This window comes from Phyllostomus hastatus, unplaced genomic scaffold (assembly GCF_019186645.2).
Source record: "Phyllostomus hastatus isolate PE091 unplaced genomic scaffold, TTU_PhHast_1.1 phas_scaffold_760, whole genome shotgun sequence".
Classification (NCBI taxonomy): Eukaryota; Metazoa; Chordata; class Mammalia; order Chiroptera; family Phyllostomidae; genus Phyllostomus; species Phyllostomus hastatus.
This window is the reverse complement of record NW_025334040.1, coordinates 104,319-114,534: the sequence shown is the minus strand read 5'-3', so window position 1 is coordinate 114,534 and position 10,216 is coordinate 104,319. Positions and strand designations below refer to the sequence as shown.

General features: G+C 52.6%; 1 gene segment (V, D, J or C); it reads left to right on the top strand.

Moving 5' to 3' along the window:
* The first annotated feature begins 6,964 nt into the window (after positions 1-6,964).
* On the top strand, positions 6,965-7,544 carry LOC123810806. The segment is given in 2 exon segments: positions 6,965-7,099; positions 7,237-7,544. Coding segments are annotated over 2 exon segments (354 nt in total).
* Positions 7,545-10,216: the final 2,672 nt, after the last annotated feature.

Sequence of the window (10,216 nt, the reverse complement as noted above, 5' to 3'; positions counted from 1 at the left end):
CTATTACTGTGCAGCATGGGATGGTAGTACAAACACTCACGGTGGCACAGGCAGATGGGGAAGTGAGACAAAAACCTCAGTCTGTGTCAAGCTCTCCTCAGGCCCCAGGACGACCGCAGACAAAGCCATGGGTAGCTTTGGCCCAGGTACCCTTTCTCAGGTCTCCCAGTGGCCCCTCCTCCCAGCCTCAGTCAGCTGTGCAGAGGGTGGGTCAGGACTGGATTCAGGGGGCAGGACCAGGCTGGCCTCCTGTGTCTGTGACACAGAATCAATGCCAAAAAGAGGGCCTCACGAAAGGACAGCCTGCTTGAGTCCTGTGCCCAGAAGTGACGGTCCTACAATCCTTATTATCGTGACTGGGCTGCTCCTTGTGAAAATGCTCTGGATGCATCCCCAGAGCTGCCAGCTCCATGGAGCTCCTGAGGCCCGGGCTCCGAGGCCGCCCAGGACTCTGAATGGAGCCGACCAGTGCAGCAGACACTGTGAGATCCCCTGGTGCCCAGTCGGGTCCCACACGCCCACCACCACAGCTGCAGGCCCCCGGCTGCTCTCAGCCGGGCCCTCCCTGGGAGCGGGATGGTAGCAGGGAACTGTCCCCCCCACCCCCCACCCCTGTTCATCACTGTCTCTGGGTGTGACTCAGGTCTAGTGACAGCTGGAGGACAGGAAATGGGTGGGATTAGTTTACAGGATATATTGTGTTTAATTCTGTTAGTGGAAATGTTTCCATATAAATTAAATATTAAAATGTGGATAATCTTAAATTTTTTCATCATAAATCTTAAAATCTGGTGCACATTTCAGACTACAGCACCTCCTACTGGAACCGCCCACATTTCATCCTCAGGAGGTGCATGTGGCTTGTGGACACCACATTGGTCAGAGCAGGTCAGATGGGAGACGTGTCCTCGTTGGGCTGGGGGCAGAGGACAATGTCACTGACCCTGCAGTGCATCCTTGCAGCCACCAGGGCATGAGGAGGGCGGGGATCCTGTGACCAGATGTCACTAGGGGAGGAATGTCTGCTCCACTTGCCATCTACACCGGAAATATTGAGGACAGAACAAGGGGAATTATTATGTCACCTGTCCACACTACTTCTGTCCTCAAGGACCTGATATTAAATACAAGTACAATTTTAAACATGATTCTGAGCCATGGAGCACATTTTTCTTACTAGTGGAATGAATGACACAGTCTACATACATTTGTAAGTAGTTGTTGCTACAGGAAACTCCCTCACTGGGCAGATCATTCCCATAAACATCAACACAAGCCATAAGGTTATACTTTGTGCAGAGATCTGGAAGGAAGGAGGGTACTAGATGGATTTTATTGATTTGGGGGCCACATGCTGTGCCCCACAAAGGGATACATTTGCCTACCTCACATACACAGAATGTGTTTTGAAGGTGAAATCTCCCAGGGTGGCACTCACAGGTGACCTCCCAAGGTGGTCAGGAGACCCACAGCACAGGTGTGAGCACTGGCCTGCAGGGTCCCCATGGGGACCCTGAGGTGTGAGTGTGAGGAGTGGACGCCCTTGGGTGGGAGGGGCAGAGAGGAGCTGCTGTGGTCCTCTCAGCTGGGGGACAGTGGGGGGCATGTCTCAGGCACCAGACCCTTGTCCCCTCTCCACTGTCTCTCAGAACAAACTCAGGGAGTCAGTCAGGGGTCTGTCTGTCTGTCTGTGCACAGGAGTCACACCAGGCTGCACCTCACCTCCAAGGAAAATGCTCCAGCATTCCCCAGGTGAATTAATTGCATTAGATTCTCAGCAGTACTGGTGTGCAAACAAATACATTTGTTTGAGATATTAGGTAATAATGTGCCTTGCCAATCATATTTCTTAATATTAAAGATTTCCCTTCTTATTCTGACAGTCATCCAACCTCAATGGCCCTGACATTATTACAAAAGGCATTCTGTACAGATTCTCCCGAGGATCCCAACCTGATCCCCAATGTCTCGCTGTGTTGTCTGCGGTGGTGGAAGTGGCCCCACCTCCATACAAGAGAGACCAGGGTTTCACTGGAAAAGACAGATTCCAACACCGAGAAGATCCCAGCGCACTTCAGAGCAGACTCAGGGGGCGGAGCACCTGCAGACAGGAGGCATGGCCTTGACTCAGGGACTCAGGAGGATGGGATGTGGGACAGAGGAGGAGCAGGATAAGAGACCTGGAGAAGGGCTGGGCAGGGAGGAGATCCACAGGTCAGGCTCTGAGAACCAGCTCCTGCATCCCTGGATTGAAGCCTTGACTCAACATCACAGTCTGGGGGACTCTGGGGAAATCATAACCTTGCAAGGTTGGCCCCTGCTCATTGGAAGGTGCCTTCAGCACAAAGATCATGTTGAATAATTATGATGTCTGGTGAGGGGTGCAGGTCAAACACTCACCAACCATGTGACACCTATTAAGGCCTCCAAAGTAGTCAATAGGTTGAGCTACTCACATGGAGAAGGACATTCACCCTGGGGGCACAAGGGGGCACAGTGGGTCGTGCCTTGGGAACTCATAATGCAAATCTCCTGGGCTGTGCTCAGTGCAACGAGTGTAACTGATTCTCCTTGGAGACAGTTTTATTGGTTAAATTCAACTCTTAATGAAACCCACATCTGGACCTTCCTCCTCCTCTGGAAATTACCAGCAGGAAGCTGTCATGCTTGGGGTTGAGACACATCTGAGACAGATTTGCATTCATGGACCTCCCTGTTGAGCTGCAAGGACAGAGGACAATACAGGGGGCTTGGAGAGGCCAGGGCCAGCTGGGCAGCCTCAGGGCAGAGCTCCTGGAAGCCCCTCCCACCATGGACTGGGCTCCCTTCTCCCTCCTGCCCCTGGTTTTCTCCACAGGTCAGAGCATCCCTGAGCACTCAGGGGTCCCCTCCCCAATAGTTTCCTTCCAAGCACAGTCCCAAGGGGCATCCGTCCAGTCTGGGTGCCTTTGGAATCATCGCCATCTTTTGTGTCTGCAGGTCTCTGTGCTGCACGTGTACTGACCCAGCCTCCCTGGGAGCTTCCGCCCAGCTCCCCCGCACCCTCAGCAGTGAGCACAGACCCTACAGCATTCACTGATATCAACAGAGACCAGGAAATGGCCCTGGGTATGTGATGTACATTAAGAGTGATGGAAGCCACAGCAGTGGGGACAGGATTCCCGATCACTTCTCAGGCTCCAGCTCTGGGGCCAACTGCTACTTAACCATCTCCAGTCTCCAGTCTGAGGACGAGACTGAGTATATCTGTGGTGAGAGCCACACACACAACGGCCTTTTCACAGAAGCTGCGGTGACACATACAAAAGGGGAGTAAGAAAGGCCCAAACCTCCATCCCTCATCCCCTCCCCCACAGGGACTTGGGCTAAGCTGCTCCCTGTCCTTGCCCAGGACCCTGAGACATTTACGTCTTCCCCTGCAAATCCCCTCCTCCTGTACTTACTCCCGTCTGGGGAAAGTCACATATGGTCACAATGTAGTTCATTTTCACAAAGCAACGTCCTGTTTCCTTCAATACAGGGCACTATGCAGGACGCTGGGACAAACGCGAGCAGCCCAGACAGGAACATGACCCTGAACAAGTGGCTGGGCTGAGGTGACTGCATCTCCAGGAGCCATCGGGCCTTTGCTCCCATCTTGGGATTCTTCTCAAGGAAGGAACGCAGACCTTGGTGTTCCAGGTATGACCCTAGAAGTGGAGACAGTGACTGTATTGACTCGGGACACCTGGGAGTGAAGCAGGAGCGCTGTGAGGACTGAGGTTCTGCAGGAAGCATTTGTCCCTGAGCAGAGGCAGGACTGAGAGGCCTGATGCCGAGTTGAGAGCAGAGCTGGGTCGGGAGGGAAGCGGGTGCCTGTTGGGAGGTCTGGGGCAGGACCCATGTGGAGCTCGGGCTGGGTCCCCGAGCTGTGCCAGTTCTCAGCCTGTGGTGCCAAGGAAGGCTCCAGCTGTGGCCACAGAACATTTTTAGGGACAGATCAGGACAATGCCCAGTGGGACATGGGGGATGGGAAGCTGAGGTGGAAAATATGTCAACGACCTCCTACCTCCAGTCCCTGCCCTGTGGGTCACCAGCCTCAGCCGCATCTGTGGGGGGATGGAGACAGGATTAGTGGGTGGGTTGATATTCTGCTGACTTTCCCAGGAACTGAAATACCAGAATCTTTCACTCACACCGACACCATAGAGTCAGCCTGGAGCAGCTGCGTGGACCACAGTGACCTGGTGCCTGCTCACAGGTAGGTGATCAGAGTCACCTGAGCAGGTTCAGGCCAGTCCTGTCTCATGATTGTGGGATTCATCCCAGGACCTCAAGCTGGGATGTCCACCTGAGCGGACACCACACGGTGTCACTGGTACAGTAGGGGAATAATTAAAGCCTGCTGAGCTCTGGACAGTAACCCCAAGGAGCAGCTGACACAGGTGCCAGGACCTGCCCTTGGAGGCAGCTGGAGGGGATGTGGCTGAGGGGGTGACAGGCAGGCTGGGCCGAAAGTGAGAGTGTGTGTGGTGAGCTGTCCCCTTCCCTTGGTGCATTCTGCATCTCTCAGACTGTCACTCTCTGCCTCTGTCCGTCTGTCTGTCACTCTGGTGAAATCTGGGTTTCTCCCTGTTAGTCATGTTCTGTGTCATCCCTGCAGAGCAGCTGAGCCTGTCTTACCTGACCCCGTGTCCTGCACCCCTTCCTCCACTTTCTTCCTGTTCCACATGGTGTGTGTGCCTCTGTATCTGTCTGTCGTGCTCATCACCTTAGTGACTTGTGACGGTGAGCAGATCTTCAGGTGCCTATTTTCACACGTGCATCTTCTTTCTTGGTGAAGTGTTGGATCAGATCTACAGATATTTTAAATAATTTGGATCCTCCTGTTTTTGGGTGTGTGAGTGTGTATTTCTTATACAGTTTATTTGTTTGTTTGTTTGTTTATTATCCTCACCCAATAGCTTTTTTTCATTGTTTTAGTGACAGAGAAAGGGACCGAGAGGAGGGAGAGAGAGAAACATTGATGAGAGTGAGAAGCATTGATTGATTGCCTCCCATATGTACCCAGACCGGGGACTGAACTCACACCCTTGTGATCAGAGGATGATGGCCCAAGCAACTGGGCCACACTGGACACGGCTACACACTTCTCTCCCACGTGCCGGCTCATGCACCCACCACAGCGGTTAGGATTCCATGTGGTCCCATCACACGTGGACTCTTCGTGTTTCCCTTTCACAACACCCACCTCCTCCCACCCAGAGCCTCCCCCTGCCCCTCAGCCCTGCAGCCATCACCTGCTTCTCCATCTCTCAAATTCTGTCATTGGAAAATTGTGTAGAAATAGAATCCTACAGAATGTAATTTTTTTGATTGGTCATTTATTCATCGTATTTCCTCACATGCTCGTCAAGGATGTTGTGTTTATCAATAGTCCATTTTTTTGACTGATTAATATTCTGTGATTCACATGTACCAATGTCTGTTTAACCATCACCCCGAAGGAGTTCTGAATTGTTTTTAGATTGGGGCTCTTATGTGTAAGGGCGCTGGTATGAACTGAGTGTCTGTGTCTTCCGGAGTTCGGACGTTGAAGTCCTTGCTCCCAGTGTAGCTGTATGTGGAGACGGGGACTCCAAGGAAGTAATAAAAGCCAAAGGATGTGTCATGGGTGGGGCTCTGGCCTGGTGGGATCAATGTTCAGAGCCTCTGTCTCTGTCTCTCTCTCTGAATTCTAACTTTAAGCAACTCGGTGGTGTTTGTTAGCACAGCCTGAGCTGACTAGACAGGTGCTATGAACACTTGTGTATGGGTTTCTATATAAACATAAGTTTTTAATTTTCTGAAATAAATGTACAGTGATGCAGTGACTGGCTGTATGGTAACTGCATGTTCATGTTATACTAAGTACAGGGCTGTTTTTCCACTGTGGCTCTCCCGTCTGACCTCCCTACCGGCACTGAGTGAGTGACCCCCTTCTCGCTGCCTGACCAGTGTCTGGTGCTGCCCCGATTTCACTTCAGTCAGTCTGCTCCGTGCTGACCGGTGTGCAGGTGTCTCGCTTGGGTTTTAACTTACCTTCCCTGGTGGCTCCTGATGAACATTTTGTGTGTGTGTGTTTTGATATTTGTATATTTTTCCTTCAACTGTCTATTTCTGTCATTTGTCCATTATCAAATTGAATTTTGTTTGCTTTGTTTACTTTTTAAACTTTTTAAATGATTTGAGAAAACATGTGTCTGTTGCTCTGCCCATTCATGCCCTCATTGGCCGACTCCCGTCTGCACCTCCAACAGGGGTCAGATCCAAATCCTTCCTACATTTGGACACTACTCCAGCCAACTGAGCCCCCAGCTAGGGCTGCCTGCTTTGCATATTAATTAGTTTGAAACTTTATACACAGGGTTCCTTGATGGGTTGGGATTGCAAAGTGTTTTCTCCTACTTAACTGTTTTCTTAAATTAGCTCCATAAAGGGCCTTTTGTAGAACAAAGGTTTTAATTTTAAAGGGTTTCTATTTATTTTCTTTCTTTTTAGATGTCAAGCATTTCTATGAAGTCTAAGAATTCTTGTGAAGACCAAGAGGCAAAAGATTTTTCCTTTTTCTAAACTGTAATGGAAATTCCCCCAGAGGCATGTGACCAGTGTCATTGTCTCCTGGAGCAAAGTCTAGCCTCTTGCACCAGCTTGACCACTGTCCCTACCAGCTCCTGTTTCCAGCACCCCCACCCCACACCGCACTGTGATCTCATCCCTGGAGGGGACTGAGCGCTCTCCCCAAGACCAGAGAGGAAACTCAGCCCAGATATGGGTGCAGGGGCTGGTCAGGGGTCAGCACCTTCCCCTCAACACCACAGAGAGCTCTGAGCAAACTGGGCGCACCCCTGGAGGTGAGGACCCAGTTTTAAACCCTCCACTGGCCCCAGCTGCTCTCTGCCCAGCGGGTGCCACTCAGCAAGGCCACAAGGGGAAGGAAGTGGATTTGCATGGAGCCCCTTATGCAGGATAAGACAGGCCCCGAAGCCACATCGTCAGCTGTGGGTCAGAGGAAGATCCTGGGACTTCTCCACCATGGCCTGGACCCCTCTCCTGCTCCCCCTCCTCACTCTCTGCACAGGTGCTGACTCCCAAGGCTAAGCCCCCACACAAACTAGGGAGCAACCTGACCCTGAACTTTGCTCAGCATCAAGGACGTGGGCCATCTGCAAAGGAGACCCTCATCCTCACACTCACCTCTCCTGTCCTCCCTTACAGGTTTGGTGGCCTCTTCTGAAGTGACTCAGCCCCCAGCAGTGTCTGTGAACCTGGGACAGACAGCTAGGATCACCTGCCAGGGAGAGCTGGTAAGAAAATATTATCCTGCCTGGTTGCAGCAGAAGCCAGGCCAGGCACCCATGCTGCTCATCTATGATGACAAGAACCGGACTTCAGTGATCCCTGACCGATTCTCCAGTTCTCACTCAGGGGACACTAACACCCTGACCATCAGCGGCGCCCAGGCCCAGGACGAGGCTGACTACTACTGTGCAGAAAGTGATGGCAGTGGGAGCAGCTGGCGTTGACTCACAGTGATACCCACAGACAGAGAAGTGTGACAAAAACCTCCTTGTGTGTCACACTCTCCCCTGGTCCCATGAGGACTGTGGGCAAAGTCATGAGCATGTCTGGCTCAGGTCCCATTTCTCAGGTCCTCCAGAGGCCCCTCCTCCCAGCCTCAGGCAGCTGTGCAAGGGGAGGGTCAGGAGTGGATTCAGGGCTGGCAGGACCAGGCTGTCCTAGTGTGTCTCTGCCACAGTGTCACTTCCATTTAGAGGGACTGACAAGAGGACAGACTGCCATATTCCTGTGTTGCTGAAGCAACAGTCTTGAAATTCTACATCACGGTGACTGGGTCGCTCCTTTATGAAACGATCTGGACTCATCCCCAGAGCTGCCAGCTCAGCTGTGCTCCACACACCCCAGGCTCCGTGACGCCCAGGACTCTGAATGAGGTCAACCAGCGTCTGCACACCCAGCACCCCTGCTGGAGCCAGGTGACCAGGGCTATGCCCTCATTGGTCACCACTGGGAAAGTTCCCATGGGGCAGAGAATTGCCTCCCTCAGGATCATTTCTTTTCCCCAGTGTGACTCAGCCCCATGACTACATGATGCCAAGATCTACAGCCCTGCCTCAGGTCACATGACCTAGCAGCCTCCAGCTGAGTATTCCACTGTCACCGCTTTGTAATTCCTAGGTCATGCCTCTGAGGTTCCTCCCAGAGAGACCCCCTGACACCTCCCTGAGTGAGATTCTCCAGGTCAGAGGGAGTCTCCAGGGCCCCAGAGAGGAAATCACAGTCCAGGGGGAGTGTGTGGGAGAGGAGAGGGCCCCACAGAGAGGACACTCTGGGCGTCTGCAAACGTTCCCTGGAGACTGGTGAGCACACACGGGAGGAAAGCAGCTGAGGCTGAGGAGGGAGCCCCCCAAAGACACGGGAGAGGACCGTCACAGGTCAGCACCCCAGCCAGCAGGGCTTGTGCCCAGTCGGGAGCAGCTCCCAGTTCAGGCATCAGGTGGATGAGTCAGAAGCTCTGTGTCCCACGGAGGGGAACTTAGTCCCCAACCAAGGTCTGTGCTGGTGGCATCTCATAAAGTGTCAGTGAGAGCAGGTGGACACAGGATGGATCTGTGGCCAGTAAGTCACTGAACCCCAAATGGGAGTCCCCGACACAGGGAGACGCACACGTGTTCCAGATCCAACAGGAATCAGTCCCGTTGCCTGACCCCCTGTCAGACTTTCCTGCGAAGAATCAGGAAAACAGGGCTGTTATGAATGTAAAAACCACTTTGTCCAGAATGGCCCTGAAGTGGTCCAGATGACACCATTTGTGGGCAAGCAGACAGAAAATGTGACTGTAACAATATTTCCTCCATCACAAGGGAGGAAGAATGATTTGACTTGGCAAGAAAGACACAGAGGCCAAAAATCCAAACTGGAAACCTGGATATAAAAGCTGCAATATCAGGGATTGAAAATGCACGGGATGAGACTGACAGCCCATGAGATGCTACCAGAGAAAACACTCAGCACTTGCTGTCAGAGAAAGAATCTGTTCATAATGAAGCAGAAAGTAACACAGACCAAGGTCAGAAAGGGATCCCTCTTCTCCAAACACCTCCCATGTGACTGTTTGTAAAATACTTTTCTCCACGATATTACGGGGTCCAGCACCTGAATGAAGCTCAGTCTGATGAGGGCAGGTAGTTCAGCACCAAGACCCCAATGGCCCAGGAAGGAGTTGGGACAGAATAAGAGGAAGTGAGGGTTTCCATGGTGACTGAGACCAGAGCACACAGGTCCCCTGGGATGGACTAAGATGCAGATGCAGCTGCACCAGGGAAAAGTGGGCCAGGGAACCTGCCTGTTTGACAGTCCCTCCTAGGACCACACTGGGAGGGGCTTCGCTCCTGTCCACCTGCCACTCAAAGCTCAGTGACAGTCACCACAAGAAGACACCATCTGTCAATCACAGGGGACCTGCTCTCTCTCCCTCCCAGGCTCCTGGTGGTCTTCACCCTGCCCTCACTTCTGCCCACATCTGTCCCTGCCATCAGGGTTGGGGGCCATTCTGTCCTGACTTCTCTCTTCTCCCTGGACAGGCATGTGTGGCCCCTGGACAGATGGTGACCATATACTGTGCAGGAGCAACAGTGACATTGGACATTATAATTGTAACTGCTGATATAAACAGCCATTTAACACAGCCTAATGTGGCTGAGATAGAAGGTCAGGAACCAAACTGCACGACCCCAGGGGACAACACAGCCTCTCTGAGCCTCCCTCTGTGCTCCATGCAGCCCTGAGGCTTGTAATTATGGAGGTTCCCATGCAGGGCAGGGACGGGGCTCTTTGCCACAGTGTCCCAGTGCTGGGAAGGGGAGCACAGTCCATCCTGGGCTGGCCCTCCTCTCCCCCTGTCCCCTTCTGTGTTGTCACATCCCCTGACAGGAGAAACCTTCTATCTTCAAAGCTGAAGGAGTGAGTCCCTCTTCTCTCCCACCACATCGCCCAGTGTGTCCTTCTGAACACAAGCACATGAGGCCTCTTAAGACCAAACCAGCCTGCTAAGGTCTGTGTGCTCAGACGCAGAAGGATGGCGCAGGACAGGCAGGTGCATGTCGTGTCCCTACCCCACTGAACCTGGGTGTGACCAGAGCAGGGCCTCATCTGCAGATCCTGCCTCCAGCCATAG